General features: G+C 40.9%; 1 protein-coding gene across 14 annotated transcripts in view; it reads left to right on the top strand.

Annotated features, from left to right (window-relative positions):
- The window catches only part of MSRB3 (methionine sulfoxide reductase B3), a 205,654-nt gene that overhangs the window by 68,641 nt on the left and 115,042 nt on the right, over positions 1 to 21,971 (top strand). For 9 of the 14 annotated variants that reach the window (XR_015772588.1, XM_088055782.1, XM_088055783.1 and 6 more), the window contains one exon: positions 3,626 to 3,723. The exons of 3 other annotated variants lie outside the window; for them this stretch is intronic. Coding sequence is in view for 10 of the 11 variants with exons in the window: in XM_088055782.1 (XP_087911908.1) it covers positions 3,626 to 3,723 (98 nt within the window). In the remaining variant the exon portion in view is untranslated. Of the gene's footprint in view, positions 1 to 3,625; positions 3,724 to 8,648; positions 11,424 to 21,971 lie in introns of those variants that run through there. 2 more of the 14 variants (XM_005519329.3, XM_014249010.2) reach the window with 1 other exon arrangement.

Raw genomic sequence — 21,971 nt, 5'->3', positions numbered from 1 at the left:
TGTATTCACGAATCTTAGCTGCTGTTCACACACACAGAAGTGTGAATGTCTTTTGAAGCTGTTCATTCATCTGGGAAACTCCTCCCACCCTCATCATCTCTCTTGCAATTACCCTTTGCCCCTTTCCTCCAGAGGCTGTTTCTTCTTAGGTGGTATGTTTTACCATCCTTTAAAAGATGGTCTGGCTACAGCTGCACATCAAATATGGACTAGATTTGACAGAAGGCCATCACCCAAGGAGGGTTGAGTCTCAGAACCAGGGTTTGCAAAGGGTCTCCACCAGCGCTCAGCCTCTGCAGTGATAAGGGTTACTGTTTCTCTCAGCTTAGCAGAAGATATCCAAAATGGTCATCTTCACCCCTATCCCTACAGGAGTATGCCCTTAACAAGTAACAGACGGCCTTCAAAGGTGGGCTGAAGATTTAATGCACAACTTAGAGCAGCCTAAAATGTCAAGGTAGACAACCGTTTTGCAGCCTTACAGCAGGAAGGAGGCAGGAGGACAGGCGTGGAGGAGCTGCAGCAAGAGGGACATATGAAGTGGCCTGAGGTCTGCAAAGTGGAGGCCACTGCTGGGCCATTTACTACTTACATAGAGAATTTAAGGCTTGCTTTCTACACCAGTGGGAGGTGCTTGATATGAAGGCAAGCGGACTATTGCTGCTACAGCTTGTTCCTGGCAGGTTTTGAAGTAGACAAAATGTTGCAAGAAGGCTTAGGAAACTATCAGATGGGTTTTCCACTCTACCTCAGGAGACGAAATGAGACTGCAAAAGGGGATTGATTTTCTGGTCAGTCTGGTTCATGAACTCAATGAGAAATTCACTCATCTTCCTCTCAGGGTCAACAGAATGACAGTGTGTCTCACTGTGCCCTTCAGGACATTTTCTATTCCAAGGTTTGCTCAGTTTTCAGTTAACCTTCACAGAGTTAGTGGCTTGTCCTGGGAATGCTGGTGCCTGGCCTGACATGTTACTCAGGAAGATATGGCTTGGCAGGGATTTAAAAGCACACATTGTGGAGATCTGTTTCCTGGTCCCTCTCTTGGGGACCATATGTGGCAGTGGTGGAGCCTTTGGAGCATGTGTCACATGTAGCATGAACTGACAGTCTAATCTGAAGTCAGTTGGGTACAAAGACTACTTTAGAAGAAGCTTGCCTTTTTGTATAGGTTTCAGGTGACTTCATTTTTAGAAGTGCGTGGAGTGCATCCAAAGCAAATAATTTCTCTATAGTGAATGGGAAGACCAAAAGGAGTAATCTGGAGAAAGACGGATGGATGGTCTTTCTTAATGTCAAAGCTGACATAAACACATCTCCTCCAAGCTCTTCTCACAAGATAATTTTCTCAGCAAGACACAGCTTGCTTCAATTTCTGTTTTGCAGTCTTTGAAGCTCCCCCCTCATTGCTATAATGAAGGGGGCATGGTTTTCTTTGACAATTTCTGCAGCCCTGAAGTTTGCCTTCTCTAAAGGCTTTCACATGATCAGATAGTTGGTAGTTCCAAAGAGCTCTCTCTTTGAAACTCCTCTGCCATTGCACAAGGGCAAGCTGGTATGTCTGCTTTGCAAAATTAATAACTTTAAAAAAAAACGCAAAACCAAACAAAAAAGGCTTCATTAAAAATATTAATTAAAAATTCATTAAAAATATTCTGGCTAGCTCTGTGTAAGGCCTCCATTTTCATTAGACAGAGGCCCAGCTAAGAAGATGACAAATGGTGTTGGAAAGGAGCCACCAATTAGGAAACAACTATTTTTCTGTCAACAGGATAACCCCCTTTTACAAAACTTCTCATATGTTTACTCCTTTTCTGTTTGTGAAAGTAGTTGTTCAACAGCAACATTTTGCATGAGGGGAAGGATTTATAAATTGTTTTTTTTTACAGTTAGCATTGCTGCATTGTTTGAGTTCCTGTTTTGTGGGATATTTTCCCTGTTCAGGGTGCTAGCTTCTCAGTCTGCCTGCTGTCTGTAACTCTTCCATTTGTAATAACTAGAGAGCAGGGGATGACTCTTCTTGTTTCTGCAGTAAGTTCTGGGGTGGAAACAATTGTGGTGGTAGTAGGCACCTTGGGAGTATAGGACTTGTGACTTGCAACTTGCAATACCTTCAGGTAGCTTAGAAATGCTACTGTATGTGTGTTCTATAAAGGAAGAGAAACACATTTCTGAGCACTCCTTTGTTTTAAAAAATATGTTAGGCTTACATCCTAATGAATCTTTTTCCATATTTAATAATCTAGGATACAACTGAAGACATATGGATCTTTTTCCAGTTTACACATTTTCTCTACCCGCATTCAGAAAAGTTGATCGTTTCCACATCTCCTTTTACTGTATAGAAAATGTTATTCACTTTTCTTGTGGAAAGCTTATATATACCCTTAATTCATCTCCATGCTGTGATTCACAGCTGCTGCTGTGTCTCTTAATAGCCTATTGGAAGCCATTTTATGAAATCATCAGTAGCAAATGCTCAACAAATATTAGAAGAAGAAACAAGAAATTCTCTATTTTTGGAAATATGTGTCATATAGGGAGAGAGCAAGAGCTGCCTGTGCGTGTTATATTTGGCAAGAGACTGAATAAGAAGGACAGATAGCTGGTGAGATTTCAGATGGTCACTGGCAGATGCTGACATGACCTTAAATCCTGTCAGGTGGTTATGTGGGAATGCTGCTTCAGGAAATGGAGCGTTATGATGGCTTTTGAGGAGCGGCTGAAAGGTTACTGTGTAATGAGTATCTTCTGGGTCACCAAACAGACCTGTCTTGTTGTCCACCTGTGTTGTGAAGAGGGGGAGACTTAGTGTGGAATAGTTGGAGTGGAAGGTCATTATTTTGGTAAGTGGCCATTACTGGTAGGTCGGGTATGCATATCATCATCTGGTGTCAGGTCATACAGCTCAGTGCTTAACAATCAGCTGCTTTGAACATGTGCATTAGCGAGTGCAGTTGTTTTATCCTGGATGCAGACCACATGCAGATCATCCACTAGTGTCTAACCCAGGCATAGTTATGGTTACACCTGTCCATGTCTGATCTGAAGCACTCATTAGTGTATTGACATGAGACATGATAATAATCATCTCACTGCCTCTAATGTGTGATGGTTCAGTGTCTGAACACATCCTTTTGGGTTTGCCATGGTGAAGGCAAAGGTTAAGGCATGTTTTGGGGCTCTAAACTGCAATTTCCCAATTCATTTTTTAAAGTACCTTTATATTGCAAAAGTAAAAGCATTTGTTTCATAAAGCCTTGCTGTTTATATTCAGGGTGGAATTTGTGGGGCTTTTTAACTGGTAGTTAAAGCTGAATTGGCTTACCTGGGACCTTTATTCCTAAGCTAAACTGATATCACTGCTTGAGGTGGAGGAATCTTTGTGGAGATGGAGGTTGGGCAGCTTGTGGCAGCTTAGTCCTTTCCTGTAAACAACTGTACTCGGGGGGAAAGTTTTCCAAAGTACCTAAGTGATTTAGGGTAAAAAAAATCTCCATTTCATTATTTCCATACTCTGGAGCAAGATAAACATTTTTCAAAGTGCGATTCTGTCCTGCTTTTTGCAATGCTATCTGCCACAAAGATACCCTCTTTTCTTCCTTATCTTGTTCCTCTTTTCCAGGTTGGCCTTCTTTTTATGATGTGATCAGTCCTGATGCAATTGCTTTCAACGATGATTTCTCCTATGGGATGCATCGAATTGAAATATCCTGCAGTCAGGTTAGTTTATAGCACACACAGACCATTCTGATAGCAAAGGCTGCAAAAACCATTAGAGTGTGCTGTACTTTCCTTGAGATTTGCAAACCTTTCAGTTCCATTAAATAGTAATAATTGTGAGAGAGCACAATGGGTCGTAGGTATAAAAGCTGTGTGGAATGAGCTGAAGGCACAAAGGGATTGTTGGAATGCACGTTGTTGTCTCATGTGAGATTTTACAGAGCAGATGTAAATGGTTGGACTCGGTGCTGAGTTTACAAAAATAGTCTTCCTGAAGAGGGTTCCTTCAAAGGAGCTCCTGAGCCTGTCCGACTGACTCCACATGTGAGCAGTTGAGAGAAGTCGAAAGCAGTGGAGCGACTGTCTGTGTGCTGATTCCATCACTCTACATTATTGTGCATCCATGCTAACTCATTCCCAACACTCATTCCCAGCACAGTCCTAATGGCTGCCTCAAATAATCCCATCTGCTGTAATAATGAAGTCAGTAGTCATTCAAAACATGCCCAAATTTTCCGTTATCTGTCTTGTTCTACTTTCTCTCATCCTTTGTGCTGCCCTCTTTTCTGTGAAGGGAATGGCATGATCATTACCTAGCAAAGGGAGAAGCTGCTGCATTGGTGTTCAGCAGCTGTAGCCAGCAGCTTGCAGCCCTCTAGCTCCACATTCTCAAACTCCTCCTGAGAGAAGCAGCAGCTTCATTTGGGCAGTGATAATTTACTGTTCTTTCAGTGTTGTTGGGGGGATAACTGATTTTATCCCTGACAATATGCATCCTTACTAGTCAGTCAGTCCTCATTATATAAGGCTCAAAGTGAGTTAAGAAACTTCTCAAGAGTATCCATTAACTTTACTCTGTGTAGAGCATTTGGCCCAGTATGTTAATGACCAAATTAGCATGTCTGCTAGTTTGTCATGTGTACTACATAATTCTGAAGTTTTTACATGGATGATATTCTGTAGAAGATCCATTTGACACTTTGTGGGAATATCCACTTCCCTAAATTTGCTAGCAAGGCAGCAACGAGACTGCAGTTTGGGAAGCTTGTGCTTCACCAGCAGTTACTGGCATAATAAAAAATCAGTCTCTTTAGCTCTGCTTAGTAGGCCTGGATAGTACTAAAATCTGCTTACTGCCAATCTGCTGAGCCTGTATTTGCTGACACACTGCAGGAGATGGCCAGAGCTCCTGGAGAAGCCCAAGGAAGCCTGTGGTCAGGCCAGAGAATCTGGGAATGTCATTTACCATTTACCAAACATAACAGTGTTAGCAGACCTGAGACCAGCAATATTAGCAGCAGTCACATACAGACACCATAAAATCAAAGCAAAACTAAAGTCTGAATTTGAAGGAAAAAATATGACCAAGGCTGCTGTATAATCCAATAGCAACTTCCTACTAGCTATTCCAGCTCCCTGGGATAATAACTCCATAAATGATAAAGTCACACAGGAAAATAGCTTGAGGAGTGGTGAGCATCTTTGCAGCAAGTGTGCAGCACAGCTAATACTGCTCCATTGTGTACCTGCCCCTGGAGTGTGAATCACACGTGCAGCTGCAAAAACAAAAAAAAAAAAAAGCAGTTTTACTGCAACCTGCAAAGCAGTGGGATTGATACGACAGACCTTGGTAGAACCAAAGGGAAATACCATCTCCCACACCCAAAACCTTATTAATCCTTTGCAGATGAAAAAGCAGTTGATTTTTCTTTAAAAGTATTTCCCACCGTCTGAGAGAATAAAAGAAATCTTTTTAAATATTCTTCATTATAGAAAGCAAACCCAGGGGAAAAATCACTGTAATATTCATCAAATACATCCCTAGGATTATCCTAGAAATAACTTTCACAATTTTTGGAACACATCCTGGGTGTATTTAAAAGGTCAGCAATTAGTGACAGGTAGAAGTTAATACAAACACAGTTGAGGAATAGTGTAAAACTGGTTGCATCTCTTTTTTATCTCTGTCCTGTTCAATAGTCCCTTTTTCTATTTTTACCTGTACAAATCAATAAAGTTCTGCAGTCACAGGAGTAGTGTTTGCACATCAATAGCTTGAACTCTCAGCTACAGCAGCTGACTGCAAGCTGCTTTCCATGCCTCCCAGCAGCATATTAGAACCAGGAGGCTTGGGAGATCCAAGCATACTGACAGTTAGTAGTGACCCCCCCCCCACCTTTCCTGCTCCCAAGCACATACTTGGAATGCTTTAACCATTTCAACACCCCAGTTCATTTTGCCCAATATATTCATGTGCAAGGCTGCAACAGATAATTGTTTCTCTTTCAGGGGCTCTGCAGGCATGTATGTATGTCCTAGAAAAATGGTCAGCACTTATTATGTGTGGGGAGGACAGTAAAGTCAATTCATCCTTTGTACTCTCAGCTGAGTGCCAGGTTTCTTCTACTGTGATACAAAGGACTGAAATACATTTCTGTTTAGGGCAGATGAATTATAGAGTCCCCTATACAGAGAATCGCCACATAAATTTTTGATGAGGGACAATCTCAAAATGTAACAAATTTTGCAGTAATTCTATCCTGGAGTGATTCTGCCATCACAAAAAGGTGTAATGAGACTACCTTGGACTCTCACACAGCTTCTCAGGTTTTGTGAAGAAAACCTTTTTGATCGGTTGTCTTTGTAGTCTGTGTGTGAATATATTACTTCTACAGACCATTTCTCTCTGCAGTTTCTCTTGTTCTGTTTCTGTCCAGTAGAGAGGGAATGATTTATCTTTTGTTAAATGTTAGTCTGGAAAAGATCTGTTTAACACTTCCAGCCAGGAGGTTTTGAAGCACTCTTAGTTGAGATGAGATGATTTAATTAGGATGCTGAGTATTTAGAAAAATACTCTCTCTGGGACACTTAGTTATTTTTTTTCCCCCAAATGTATGGTTATAGTCAGGTGAAACACTTCATTTTAAGATACCCCACTTTCAGAAACAGCTCAGGTTTTTTGCACACACTAACCTGAAAAAGGCCTTTAATATAAAGGAAAATGATAAAAAGAATGAGCAGTGGATAATGAAGGAAAGGATGGCAAGACAGCAGTCTTTCAGGAAGAAGTCTTGAAGCTTAGTTTTCTCTAGGTCCCATTCAACTTCCTTTTACTTATTTCCCATGTTTTATTTTCCTTCCTTACAAAGCTGAGCAACTGCTGCTTAACCCAGTCATGCATGCCACTTTCCATTGCCTTGTGGAGCTCATTCTGCTGATACCATGGGCTAGAAGCCCTCAGTTGTTGTTGGGATCCTTGCTGGACTGCCATGCCTGTCTCAGAGACACTTCTTCAGGAGCAGGGAGCCTGCTGTGGGATGTGTCTGCATGGGTGCAACCAACGGGTGGGAGCACTGAAGCTACACATCTACCTGCCCTGCTCCTGAAGGCAGTGAAGATTATTGTTTCAGCTGTCAATAAGTGAGCAGTTTCTGTCCCACCTAGCTGCTGTGAGAGCCTCCCTCAGCCTTTCAGTCTATTGAGAAAGTTTAACCTGGAGGCGAGACTTTACCTGCTTCTACAGACACCTTTCCTGCTGCTTCCATGAGTTAAAGGCTGTAACAGCAGGAGCACATTAGCAACACATTAACTGCAGGGCAGAGATTTGCCATCACTAATTCATTCAGAGTTTGGAATAATCAATATTGCCTCTATGTATTTGGAATACTGTGAATTAATTAAATGTTAAGAATAATTTGCAGTCTTTATTTTTTGCTGTCTGACTGTGAGCTCATGAGCAGGTCTGTGATCTCAATTACATTATTCCACCTCTCACTGAGATCTGCTATTGACTTGAAAGGCCGAGGCTCTTTGGTAAAGCAGCATGACTTTCCTGTTCAAGATAAATGTTTCTCCAGTGCAAGGTTTTATTTTTTTGTTTCTCATGACAGGCTGTAAAAATGAACTTGTGGAATTCAAGTGACTAATTACAAGAAATTCTTATTATCCAGATAAATTGTCAGCCGTAATGTGCACTGATAGTAATCTTAATTTTTGATCAGGAGGGTTAGTTTCTTCTAAATATTGTATTTGTAAAGCAGTCCTTGTAAAGCAAAGCGCTGTTACCTTTCTTACAGGATTAATGTTCACCCTCAATAGCACTACAAGTGTTTAGGTCTGATTCATACAGAGCAAAAGTGGCAACAGAACATTTGTACTTACAAAAAGGAAAATTCAGCATCATTTATAATTACTCCCAAACATTATTAATTAAGAAATATTTTACATATCTGCACTACAGGTCTTTTTCTGTCACCTGTCCCTATCTTGTATATACTATAGAAATTATTGTGAGGTGAGTAGGCTGAACTCCATCCCCTCCAGGGTCAAGAAGTGCACCCAGAAGAACCTTGATGCTCAGAAGAGTGCCAGGCTATAGAAAGGGGGGAAAAAAAAAAGAAGCGTGAGAGCATACTCTAAAGAATATCTTTAGTGCTTTAGGTCATTTCCAGGCTCACCAAAGGGTTTAATGTTTTTTAACCAAGCAGTGTAGCAGATGGTTGCAGGCTGAGGAAAGCCCAGAGCTGAGGCTGTCCCTTTCTTACACAGATTTCCTTACATCAGTAAGTGAAACTGAAACAGGCACTGCTGTCCTCACCACCATGTTTTTAGCTGTGCTCCTGCCATGAAATCATTACAGAAACAGGCAGCTCCTCGGAGATGGTGGTCCAGCCAAGCATACATAGTGGTATAACAGGAAACACCCAGAAAATTCGGGCTTGGAGTATTAGCTGCCTTTGGTATCTCAGAAGGTCATCTTCCTGGATCACTCCTGCAAATAAATGTAGATTGTCGATCCCACTTGAAAGGTCGACGTGGGCACCGGTGCTCTTCCTTGGCAGCAGCTGCAAGTCATTGCTTATCACCACAGTGATGCCATCGAGCAGCACACAGACACAGTGATACTCTATTGTGTTTTGTTTCAGTGTGGTGCTCACCTGGGGCATATTTTTGATGATGGACCTCGCCCAACTGGTAAACGGTACTGCACAAACTCTGCTTCGTTATCTTTCAAGCCAGCAGACAAGAATAACACTGGAGAAGGCAGCAGTAATGCCAGTCCTGCCCAAACAGGCAAAGCTGAGCTGTAGGATGAAGCAGAGCCTACAGAAAACTGTTGATCCCACACATCTTACAAGGAATGTTTTCTAGTTTTCAAGTTGCCTGCTCTCTTATATGCTAAGAATGTTCAAATCTATGAAAGCATTTTGCACCATCCTTCCTCTTCCTCACCTTTTCAGAACTGAGGCCTTGCCTGCCAGTACATTTGCTGTATAATTGGATTGAAAAATGTATTGACTGAGTCCACAGGTTTTCTTTTTTCTTCTTTTCTTTGAGATTGCTTTGGGGAATCTTTAAATTGAGAGGCTTTGACATCATTAGTTATTAGTTTCTTCTTAACACTATGTTACTCTAGGTTTACACACTATGCCTTTTTGCCTGGGAAATGGGACTTGTGTTTATCTCCAGTCTATAGGAAACTTCTGGGCATAAGAAAATCCTGAATTCCTAGCACATCTCTGCTTTGTTCTGACATGTGAGGCATGCAGCCTTAGGTCGTATGTATTCAACTATCTCCCAGCATCAGCCACACCTTGCAAAAACTTGTAGTTACGGCTGTTCCTTTCCAACTGAAAGAGATGTATGAGATGTTAAAACCATCCTTTGGCTAATTTACTGCCAAAATTTCAAGGGTGTGGTTGAGAGGATATATATTGTCTCAGCATCTGTGTTTCCCCTTTGTTTAGTATTTAAATCAAGGTTTTAACTAGTAAGGCTCACTTTTGAAGGTTATTAATGAGGCTTTGTCTGTTTTCGAGGCCTGTTCAACTAGTGTAATGCAAATCTGAATTAAAGTTGAAATCCGCAGGGGGTAATTATATGGGCAAGTGCAGAGATAAACTTGCAAAGTGAAGTAGATGAAGGATGACACTAGGCTCTTTATCTTGTCAGTTGCTGCAAGGATTCAGAAACACGACAGTTTCTGTTAGAGAGAAGTTTAGAAATGAATGAAGCAGAAAGAGGGAGACCCTCCTGACATACGCAGTTTTAAAGATTAGCTGGTCTGGATGCATACTACATACAAGATCCAATCTTTAATTTGTGCAATTGAAATGTAGGACATGAGTGATAGTGTTGGTGTAAGAAATTAATTAAAAAAAAAGCCTGTCACAGTTCCAGAAATTTTCATGTAGCAAAATTCACTGTCCTATAAGATGTTTTTCACAGCTACTTTTTGGTTCTGTTGAATAACACTTAGAATTGTGCATAATACTGTTCTTTAAGTTATACTATACAGTATTTGCTAATGCCACTTTGCCTTTAAACACTGAGTGACTTAATGAATACGGTATTTACTTCTACTAGCAAACTTTGTGACTAACATGTTTGGATCCAATTTTATTTTTAGTAGGAACAAAGCAACCACTGATTTTTATGGAAGCAGGATTGAAGTTTTTATGTCAGTGATAATAAACATATTATCTAAAGTTCAAACACCCTTCAGTTAAAATATAGCTACTGTGAAAGCATATGGAATGGTCATAATTGCCTTTTTTTAAACAACATTAGAAAGACATGAAAAAGACATACCGCACCTTAACATTTAATAGATGCAAATAAGAATGATAAGTATTTACAACTAAAACACTTGGGCTCTGCTGCAGTGAGCACCTACTCATGTGAGTATTCCCCCAGATGTCATGCAAGGAATTGTTCTTTAGCTGCAGGAAAGGTTGTGCAGATTGACCTTTGGTGTTTCAAGACAGCCAAGTGTCTTTTCCTAGTGTTGTTAGGTTTTAGCAATTTCTTCTAGAAGGGCTGCTTTTATCCTTTGCTGTTATTTAAAGAATAGAAGGTTTTCTCTACCACATTTTCTGACATAAACATTAAAAAGGCAGCATCTATAAAAATGTGGTACATAAATGTGGTTTAATTCCAGATTGCTCTTCGATTTAAGTATTATCAAATTTCAGTGTATTCCTGCCTTATGTTAAAGAAATATATTACTTAAGCTTCAGAACACAGTAATGTATGCTGTCCTACAGGAGATTTATTTTTGCAGGATATGGGATGCAATGAAATGAATCAATATGGTGAGGTGTATGTGATCTCTGGGAGTTAGATCATTTGATATAGGAAATGCATTGTCCTTGTGCCCAAGCTATACCACAGCACAGTGCAAGGTAAGACAGATTTCCTTTCATTGCTCTTAGAAGATGCTAGTAAGGGCTAGTATTGAACCCTCCAAATTTGGTTCAGTCTGGTGATGATCATGACAGAGGAAACTTGGGAGCTGAGCACAATGTATAGAAGAATAGAATATTTCTGTATGTTTAAATTTTGCACTGTCTAGATGCTTATAAAAACTGAATGCAAACTGTGTAGAAATACCAAACTATATTTTCTAATATCTCTATTTTACTCAGATGTTTAAATAAGATACCTTAAAAATCATGTAAGTCACACGTTATTTATATATACTATATATATATAAAATTGCACATGTTTTTTATATATATATACGTACACACACATATATTATTTGAGTATAATTTTAGCCTTCTGTACCTTTTTAATAACTAAAACCTTTCCATAAGAGGGTTCAATACTTTTAAGAAATCAAATATACATTTTTCAAATCAAATTTGTTTTCATATATTTGCTGTACACAAATATAAAATAAATTTCTTTATAAATAATTCTGTTCTGCTTCCTTATTTGTGGTTTTATGTCAGATTTCTGCATCCTTCACTACAGGATATTAGGGAACTGATTTGACTTTGTTTCCCCTAACTTACTGTGAATATTATGCATACAGTGCCTTAATCTCCAGCAGTTTTCTGGCAGGGACAAAGCATTGCAGGGTACCAGGTGTCCTTGCACCTACCAGCTTTCAAGAGACTATCACAAACACCGACTCCTCAGCAGAGCAAGGAATTGTTTAGAGAAAGGCTCAACCTGAACTTAGCAGAAGTTTTAGTCTCCTCTGAAGGACTCAGTGTGGGATGTGGTGAGTTGCAGGCAAGCATGTCTTAGGAGCCTTGCAGTGCCAGGCTCTGTCTGCAGTGGAGGAATGTAGCTGGCAAGGTACAACCACAAGGTGGTTTCTGCCAAAGTTTCATCTCCAAGGATGCAGGTTTGGAGTACTGCAGAGGCAGCAGGTTATTGACACTAAATCAGCCCTGCAGCGGGTTTTAAAAGATAGGTGTAAGGGAGGGGTAGGAGTTGCAGGCCGTTTTTAAGCTGGTCTCCGTGTTTATGTTTGTGGGAACCAGAGAGTTACATCGAAATTAAATCCCTTGCTAATTGTTCCCTAACACTGCCAAGTGTCCAGATGACACACTGCACACTTAACAAGTTTTGTATGATCCCTGTTAGTCTGAAAATTAGTGTCTTGGGACTCTGTGCCCCACCCATCCACTGTATTCCCTCTCAAAACTGAAGTAGTTTCATATGTCTTAAATGAGGTACTAAATGAGGTACTAACTTGTACTCGAAAGAGATTCAGAGCTGGATGCCCCGTGGTGGCTTTGCCCTGTGCTCCCAGCATAACCTGGCCAGTCTGTCAGCACCCAGAGGTGCAGTGCTAAGGCAGATCTCCAGAGGCATCCTTTTGCTGGTGCTGGAGGAAGACACAGGGGGTGGCTCTGTGCTCCAGTCTAGCTCAAGGCAGGCTGTGTCCTGCAGTGCATCGCATGCAGTTTTTCTTAACACGCATGTGTACCCCACCACTTCAAAACCAGAGAAATTTCTAGTAAGAGACACTCTCACAGTTGCTCCTGCTGTTCCCCAGGGTGCCTCAGCCACAGGGTGGGAGAAGCAGTGGTGGCAGGATCAGCCACACAAGGCCAGTTAGCCATCTGCTTGGAGATTCTAGTGTTGTTGTAGCTATATGCCTTCCATATATGAAAGGTACTTGAATCATAAGCCTTTTTCACAAGCTCTATCAGGTCTCATACACTAAAGCAAAGCCCCAGTGTGTGTATATGAAGTACTTAAAACTAAGGCCTTACCACAGTGACTACAGCACATAAATAAGACAGCATCCTAAGTCAGGATTTCTGTTGGGGTGACAGCAAAGAATGCATTGTTGCAAACATGATGCCAAGTGTGGATGCAAATGTGGTACTCAGTTATACTGAATGGTCTCGGTTTTATTTCAGTTTACCTTGTTTTGCAGTCCATTTACCCAATCTAATTTGTGTTACACTTTCTCTAACAGAATTTGTGATATGTATTCATTTTTTCTTATTGTTCATTCTGTTACAAAATGTGTCTCGTTAATGTCACTGCATAGCTGGCAGTACTCTTGTCCTTTATCCATGGTCTGGGAGGGGATGGGAAATACATGACATGGGCTACTTTTCTGGTCCTAACTCAGCAATTCAAAATCATTCCCTCTCTTTTCCTCTCCCTGAAGGAATTTAAGGATAAAAACAAAACAGATGTTTGCACTTTCTGCATTACAATCAGTGTAATATACCTCTGTACCCACTTGTTTATAGAATGAATGGCAGAGTATTCAATGGCACCAGAAGCAAATTTGTCAGCTTCCAAGTTCAGTATGACAAAATGTTGCTTAGCACATGGGGAAACTGGACTAATACTTCTCATTTTATTGACTGTTAAAGTGAGGCCACCTACAGGTTCCACAATAAACCTGCAAAAATGTCTAATCCTACATATGTGAAGACCTGCATTCCAGTCTGGCTTGCTCCCACACTTCGTCATAAAGAGAAATCATACACCACAGGGCCTGACTAGGCTTTTCAGATCAAAGCCATGACAGCAGCCAACAATCATCTTCCTTTTACAGTCACATTAAAAAAAACAAAGGTGAGATAATACTTGCAAACATGCCCCAGTGAAATCACTTGAATAACCAAACCCCTAGTAGTGTAGGCAGGTGACGCTCTGAAATCATTATGTCTAAGTCTCCATTATGTCCACATATTTTTGGGGCTGGGACCCACTTGAGCAGCCCAAATTAAGCAGGAAATATGCAGAAGCCTTCCCTGAAGACCTTCTAGGACTTGTAGCCAGTCTTCTCAGACATTTTGCTTAGCCAATATAGCAGAAAAGCGAAACAGTTCCAGAGAAGAAAAGACAACAGGTTCCCATTTTCAAAGTCCTGTTTTACTCTCATTAGGCGGTGTGCAAACAGTTGAGACATTTCATTCTGCAGATTTCTTAGCCAGTGCACTCTCAGTAGTTGCTCTTTGTAGTTTTCCAGACGATGGTACACTATTATTTTCTTTTCAGTGTGGAATAAAAACTGTCTAAATTGTGGCCTCATCTTGTCTCAGGCCTTGCACTTCTCACTTTTTGTGTGCCCAAGTGAAAGGAGTATCTGTTCCCCAAAATATAAACAATTGCCTGTTGGCAATATAAGAACCATGTCAAGTTGTATGTGCCCACCTGCTGGGAAAAGTAGCAGTTCTCTGGAAAAGCAAATAAAATACATCTTTGTTGGCCTCTTAAGGAGGACAAGTTGATTTCGTGTGTGGGCTAGTTAATGTCCATGTTTTTCCAGGCCACCCTAAAACCCTTGTTCTTACATTTCTAGTATTGTCTCGTCCAGTTTACAACTTTATTATTGTATGTTTCATAGAAACACTAACATCTGGAGAACATCCTCAGGTATAACTGCTGGGCAGTGCAGAAAATATCTGGTGTGATCTGAAACAGCTTTTTCTTTCTTCCCATGAAAGTACACCTCTGGGACTAGGAAATTTCAAAGGTCAGTAATGGTGTAGAGATCCTTTCACCTCCAGAACCCCACGTTTGCCCTAGGTCTGTTACAGCCAGCATCCCTGGTGATTTCTTAGCTGTTCATTGTGGTTTTTTGTGAAATTCATTGGTGCTGGGACCAGTTCACAGAAATCACTGTGGCAATGATGCTAGAATTGGTGAGGAGATTAAATTCCTCATTGTAAGAACAGTTGGTTTCCGTCTAGAGATCAGTCAGGAGATGGAAGGGTATATGGAGGGTGGGAAAAGGGAGAGGAACTTGGATTTTGCCCCATGCTGTTTGTACCTCTGATTCACCGTAAACTGCGTGGATTTCCATCATGGCACTGTTAAGATACATTTAACTCAGGACAATTAAAATAGCACAGACTTGTGAAACCCTGTAAAAATAAGACATAATTCTTAACTTAATTCTGATGTGTCTAACAGCACTGAATTTAGTGAAACAATGCTCCTAGAAATCTGAAGTGATGGAAGGAACTACTGGGAAAGGTTTCTCAACATAACTTGAGATAAAATATTTTCAAGAATCCTTAAAGTCTTTGAGAGGAAGATGAGGCCTTTGGAAAATCCTACTCCCTGAAATTACTAGTACAGAGAATATAAGACCTAAAAGCCATGGACCATATTCTCAAAAGAGAGGTCTATACCACCAGAGCCCAGCACTGCTGGCTCCTCAGTGAACCAGTGCCTTGGCTGCCTCTCTGCAAGCACCCCCACTGCTCTTTTTTCATGCCTTCCTTTACATGCTGCAGAAGGTAGTTGCAATCACGGTATTTTCATACACTTTTGCTGCTTGAGCCTTGTCATACTGGATTTTGAGAAAGGTGATCATTTTATCTTGTTCCTAGCTCTAGCAATTTCTAGGGAAGAAAATCCAAACAGCTTTTTTCCCCCCCCGCCAAAGCTGAGAAAAGTCCAAATAGTATCCAGAATTTGTTGTCTTTATGTTGTCAGCTTCAGCTTTGTGGGCTACCACCAGTCCCAGCAGCCACCAGTGACCATGAATTCAGCATTCTCTGCTGATAAATTACAATTTTATCTTTGTTTGGCTAGGGCTTTTAGTAGCCTGCCAACTCAAAACCATTGCCTAATATATCATTAGAGGGCAAATACGTTCCTGTGTATGTCTGTGGCGTACGAGCAGCTCCTGCCGCAGCCTGGACATTCCAGCATCCTGCTGAGGAAGGAAAGCAGTGCCTCAAATAATTTAGGTTGCAGATATTTCTTTTCAAATAAAATATTTTTTTGTTTTTCAAGGTCAGACACTTGAGGCTGTTCAGGTCACAAGACGCCAGAGACTGTTTACTTTGGAAAACAAGGACAGCCACAGTGGGAGGTGCTTTTAGCGACAACCAAACCTGGTGTTTTAAACCAAACAGCAGCCTGGGCAAAGGGCAGCTTCACTCATCCTTACTGACACCATGACATCAAGGGAGAGTGTCCAAGAGCTGACTGATGCATATGCAACAGGGATGATATTTGGTATTCTCACTTGTGAACTCAAGTACCTCAAAGCATGTGAAAGATCCGCAGATGAGAGGAATAAATATTCTGTGTTGTCTGCAGTCAGTGTTTACAGTGGAAAGTGATTTCTTCAAAGGCTAAGACAGTGCACAGTAGTGGGTTTTATGTAAACGCATTTTGGTCATAGTGGAGCTGCATTTTTCCTACACCCAGATGAGATATGAGATGGTAGGTTTTCCACTTTCCTTTGGGTATTTTATTTCATCTTTCAGTTGATTCAACTATTCAGGCTATGGAGATTTCTGAAAGTTGGATTTGCTTCTAAGTCATCAGAAGAAAAGAGAAGAAATAATTCTTTGAGAAGTTCTTAATTGCAAGAAAAAAAAATATTATAAGTTCCTACTATTAGTACAAATGGAGGCACTTTTAAACAGAGTTTTGCATCCCTTGTGAATGGTATTGCAGGGCTGAGGCTGACTGAGTGGGATGCACAGCTTTGCTCCTCCTTGCTAACTGGCCAAGCCTGCTGTGCCTAAGAGTACAGGAATTGTCATATCTATGGACAGCTTGGCTGAAAAGAGCCAAGTCCTAGACCTTATCAAATCTGCTCTGGAGAAAGCCTCTGTCTCCAGGCATTTCCCTCGCTGGGTGGCCATGCATGAGTTCATATATACTGTTTTAAAATGTATGCGTCTTTCTGAATGTGGATTTTTTTCATCCTAGCTTTTATGCCACAAACCACAATTGCCATAGATAACTACTTTACCTCTGTGAAGACATTTGTTTCCTGTGGATATTTAATTAGTAGATACATTCCATGGGTCAAGTTAGAGGGCAAAAATAAAAGTCAATTTTAGAGGATTCAGCCTATTCTTAACCAACATGGTATTTAGAAATGTTAAACTGCAATAAAAATCCACATCTGAGTGGACTCACCTAGAGTTTCACAACAGCAGTGAGAATAGGGCACAGGGCTTCCTATTTCAAATGTCTTCAAAACATCCCTTCAAAGAATCTCTATTAGGTGTTAGGAGTAGAACCTGGGGCATCCAGTTTCACAGTTTTGACCATTTAAGTGAGGTGAATAGAATAGAGTTGGTTTCAGAAATGCACTGTGAATGGATTACTGTTTTAGCCCTAAAAATACACATTTCTTCCAGCAGTATAAAAGTGAGGGGAGTGTTTATGCCACCAGTGTAGGAAACATACATCTCTTTTCTCCAGTGACTAAAGTAGACTAATGAGAGCTATCAAACTTGCTAATGACTGAAAGAAAGCTTTTCAGTGCCCCACACTGGTAAAATCTAAGTGTTTTCTGTAGCTTTATGCCTGGTTGACACCAGTGTGAAAGAGAGACAAATAGCAGGCAGCATCAGTGTACCACAATAGTCCATGTGCTCTTTTTGGCAGCGAGTGAATATGGAGAGACAACCGCTGCAAACCCAGGAGACAACTACAAGAACCACCAAAGGCATACAGTTACCTTGAGCCTAATCTAGCAGATATATTCAAATTAACTGCGTTTGAAATCACTGCTGTTCCAGACAGGAGTATGAACCCTGCTGCTTTCTGTAAGGAAGGAAAAATGGGAAAAATGGCAGAGCTGAGCCACTGTTTCAGGGGACCGGTGCCATGAGGACAGGTCGAGAAATTGCTCATACAGGCAGATCCCAGTGAGTCACTGACCTCTGCTTTCCAAATGCCTCCTGAGCAATGCATCATTTCAATGTGTTTGTCATTATTAGAGGTAAATGTGAGCTCCATTCCACTCGATCAAGCAGCTTGTCCTTATCAAGATCTGTGGGCTGGGCAGTCAGCTGTTGGAGACCTGTAAAAGAGTAACCCTGGGACTGTTCACAGGTTGGTACTAGAGATGCCTACGAATCACCTTGGGTGACCACTATTTTTAAAGGACAGACATTACCTAAGAATATTTATATTTTGAGAGAAACCAGATAACCTGGGGCAAAATGCTCACCTTCAGCTCACAAAGAGTTTTCATGCCTGAGATTGTATTACAGCTTCAAAAATTCACGGCAAAGGCTCCAGGTTTGTTTGAAGACATGCATGAAGAATTATATGGTGAAACGTTTCATTCTGGCTGTGAAAAAGAGTTAATTCAAAACAACTAAAACATCAGCCATAAAGATGTAGAACATTTTTCAGGAAGCCCTGTCCACCTTGAACTAATGTTTTCTTAAAAAACAGCCTGCCTGCAATAATCACTGTTATTGAAAAGACATCCCAAGGTTGCTGTATGGAAATATGTTAAATACGTTCTGAAATCCAATCTAATATAATTTCAACATTAGAGCTCATTCATAATCCTGTATTAAAAGCCTATGCAATTTTCATGAAATATGTCTGTCTGTGTAATCATGAATGCTGAATATTGTCATGGCTTTCCAGGAATTTTCAGCTTCAATGCAGAGGAAAGAAAACTCTTCCAACTGGACTTCCACACTACTGAGAAGAAATAACAATAACAGCTCTAAATGTAAAATAAACATTTCTGGAAAAATACTATCTTTTCAAAGAGGCTGTAGTCTGAATTTCAAGCTACTAGTAATATGACACAGAGGCTTCAAATATGCCTGTGGTTACAAAGCTTCTTGATTTGTGTGGCAGTGGGGACAAACAGTCCCAGTAGAAGGGAACCCGTTTATTCATGTCTAGATTTAGAAAGTGATCCTTCAGGTGGAGTTGTCTTAAACCCCAATGAGTATTCCTGCTTTGAATTGCCGGTTTGCAACTGGATGCAGCTGTTACTGTGATCAAGTATTGCCAATTCTTCCTAATTGCACAGCACCTGAAATGCATGTAAGGGAAAATAAGTTTAAAAAAAAGTAAGGGAAATTTTCAGCATCACCATATGTCAGACATGAATACACTAGCTGCTTCTCAGAAATTTCTCTGTGTTTATAATTTTATAAAAGAATCAAAGCTTATAAAGTAGTACTTGGATATACAAAAGGGGTGAGGAGTGGGAAAATTCCTCTTCTCTCTCTAATGTTCCTATTCACTGATGGCTCTTTGATATTTCTCCTTTTTATGAGCAACCTTTTTTATTAGTGGAACATTTCTGGTTCCGTGGCATAACTTTAAAATGATAGGAAAAATTATACAACTGGGATCTCAATTATTCAGCACAGCCATTTTAATCCTTCATGTTATTTGATCCAGTACAAGGTAATATACATCTTATTTCCAATTAGAATACAATTCTCACTATATTCATCATCTATTGATGTCTGCTTTTCCATTTGCCAGAGACATGAAACTCTGTGATTCAAAGGGTGCCATTCAGCCTGCCCTACCTGTGGACAATTATGTAGTGTCAGCAAGGCTGCTCGTAGGTTTGATGCCTGTAGCCTAAGGCAGCTGGGAGCTGCTGTGTGCTTTCTTTCCTGAAAAACTTCTCGCCAGCTGACAGCATATTGCAGAAATGGTTCCTCCATGCTTCCGCAGCCCAATGCCATTTGTATGAGAATATTGCAGAGCACATTTGTTTGAGACTCCTCAGCTGCATGTGGCAAAAAGATCACTTCTCGTGCTTGAGGGCCATATCCTGCAAACCCCTTCATAGTGCTTTATGCTCTGCTCTCCCTGCTGTCCTGGGATAAATTCTGCTATCAACTTTAGCAAATTCTTCGGAAGTGTGTCACGGAAGGGTGTGTATCCAGCTTTAACTGGCCAGGAAGCATGGAAAAGGCCTTTGTCCAAAGAGATCTTTGTGATAACCCACTAGATTCACTTAAGAGATTTCTTGCAGTAGGTTTATCGTTAGTTTTTAAGCATTAAGTCTGCTATAGAAAAAAGTGAGAGAAGACAAAGACTGAAGCTCAGCTGCAGAATATTCAATACTCAAATAAGAACGTTTTTTTAAAAGGGCCTGTGTTGGAAGAGGAGAGGGACTATGGCCAGCATACCTTGAACTTCAAGGTGAGTGCTGGAAGGCAGGTGACTTTAAATGGTGACAAGACTCCTGTGACACTTCCCTGGAATTAGAGGTCAGCCCATTCTCATTTCTATGTTTTTTTTAATGTTCTGAACTCCCAACACTATTCATGTAGATCTGAGCTGAGAGCAAAGCTATCGTATTGAAATGGACTAGTGTTTTCTAGGTCACGGTTGACTTGAGTTACAAAATCTTCCCAAAAAACTGCTCCAAAGGCCTTTAGACCTGGTGGAACAGTGGCAAACAGTGACCTTGTGAGGGACTATGTCTAAACTGAGAAGTCACACAAATGCCCACTTCTCTGTATACAGCAGGCTTCATTCTCACACTTTCAAATACACAGGCTGCTTCCCACTTACGCAGCTGTCAGAGTGAGATTTTAACTATTTCCGTCTCAAATCTTGTTTCTTTGTCTCTGTCCAAAGTATCCTGACAGATGACCAGAATACTGTAAGATTATGTTGAGAAGATGGATAGGGAACTCTGTTTCTTGTGGCAGAAGAACTAGAGGGACCCAGTGAAATTTCCAGGCAGGAGGTTTTACTGGAAGCGAGAGACAGAACTTTTCTGTACAGCACTGAGTGACTCTGTTGGATTCAGTACTGCAGAATGCTATGGGATGCTGGTTAGCTCTGTGCAAGCCTTGCTTTGAACTGGCTTTTTTCAATTCATATTTTTATTACAGGTGATAGATGTCTGAACTAATCCAAATGCTTGGTGTTTTGCAAAGTTATGGAAGAGCATGACCTCACAGGTTTGATATTTTGTAATGATTTTCCATAGCCCTGTTTAAAAACTGTCCCCTTGCTAATCTCAATAGATATCATGCTCTAAGATTCATGCTAACACTGGAAAAATTTTAATATCCTTAAAGACACCTCTTTATAGGGGCTTTTGCAAGCAGATCTACATATTTTCACATAATTATATTACAAGTGTTATGGTGAAAATACTCTTTTTTACTCTAGTGAAAAGGGTCTTAATAGCTGTCACATTGCATAGCATTGATGTCCACATTTACACAGAGAACAGCTGAGATTTAACTTATGGCTGTACTGACCAGGAACAAGCAATTTCCCTATGATGATGCGGCCAGACCGTGTGCAGCCTCTAAAGCTGCAGAAAGCAGCCAGATCATTTAAAGGGTAAATTAATGCATCCCTTAAAAGTGCACATCCTCCAAAAGCCTCTGCCCAGCAGAAGGCAAAAGCAGCAAGCTGCCATGTGCTGCTGTTTCTGCAGGATGAGTAATCCCTGCTGCTCAAGGCATCCATTGGAAAGGCTGCCCTGGAACAGATGTCCCAGGAAGGGGTGCTGAGGATCAATATTTTCACAAGAGTGTTCAGCATTTCACTTTTTGCAGAGAGCTGGGAGACAGTCCTCCATATAAGCATTTCTTTGTAAGGACCAAAGCAAGGAGATTCCTTGATCTAGACAGAGAACAATGATGACCTTCAGTGAGGAGAGGACAGTGATCTCTTACAGCATTTGGTATACTTAATTTGTGGGTCTGAACCTCCTGCTAGGGTTTCACACTTCCATGAAATGCAGTGCATTGAGGGGCAGAAGGACTCAAAACATGTTTTAAATTATTTCATTCAAAACATTAGCAAATACAGATGTTTTTTGGCGCTGAACTGAATCAGTAAGAATGGGGGAAGAACACAGTTAGAAAGGAGAATAAAAAAACCCAATAGACTCTAATTTATGTAGGGGGAAACTAAGGCACAAAAGCAGTTATGAGCAATCTGAGGTCAGTCAGAGAGAGGGCAACCCTTGCTTTAGTCCCCAGACAGGCATGGCCACACACTTGGCTCCTTGCTCTGCATGCTATCCTTGCTCCCCTGCTTCTGAAGCTGAGCAAGCAGATGGGCTTAGAGGAAGAAAGAGGAGGAAGATTGCGGGTTGAGGGTGGTGGGGTGGCTTTGGGTTTTGAAGGTAAATATATCTAGGTCAGGTATCAGAAGTTACCAGGGGATAACTGCTCCAGAGGGGACTGTCAAAGCACTGCCATCCTGGGCTGTGACTTAGTAGCAGTGAGAGTTTTACTTCTCACCCAGTAGCCCCAGGG

The sequence above is a fragment of the Pseudopodoces humilis genome, chromosome 5 (assembly GCF_049639895.1).
Source record: "Pseudopodoces humilis isolate 2021_Gansu_Grassland_sample_001 chromosome 5, ASM4963989v1, whole genome shotgun sequence".
NCBI classification, from domain to species: Eukaryota; Metazoa; Chordata; class Aves; order Passeriformes; family Paridae; genus Pseudopodoces; species Pseudopodoces humilis.
Note: the sequence above shows the minus strand (reverse complement) of the source record. Positions and strands in the feature narration are given on the sequence as shown.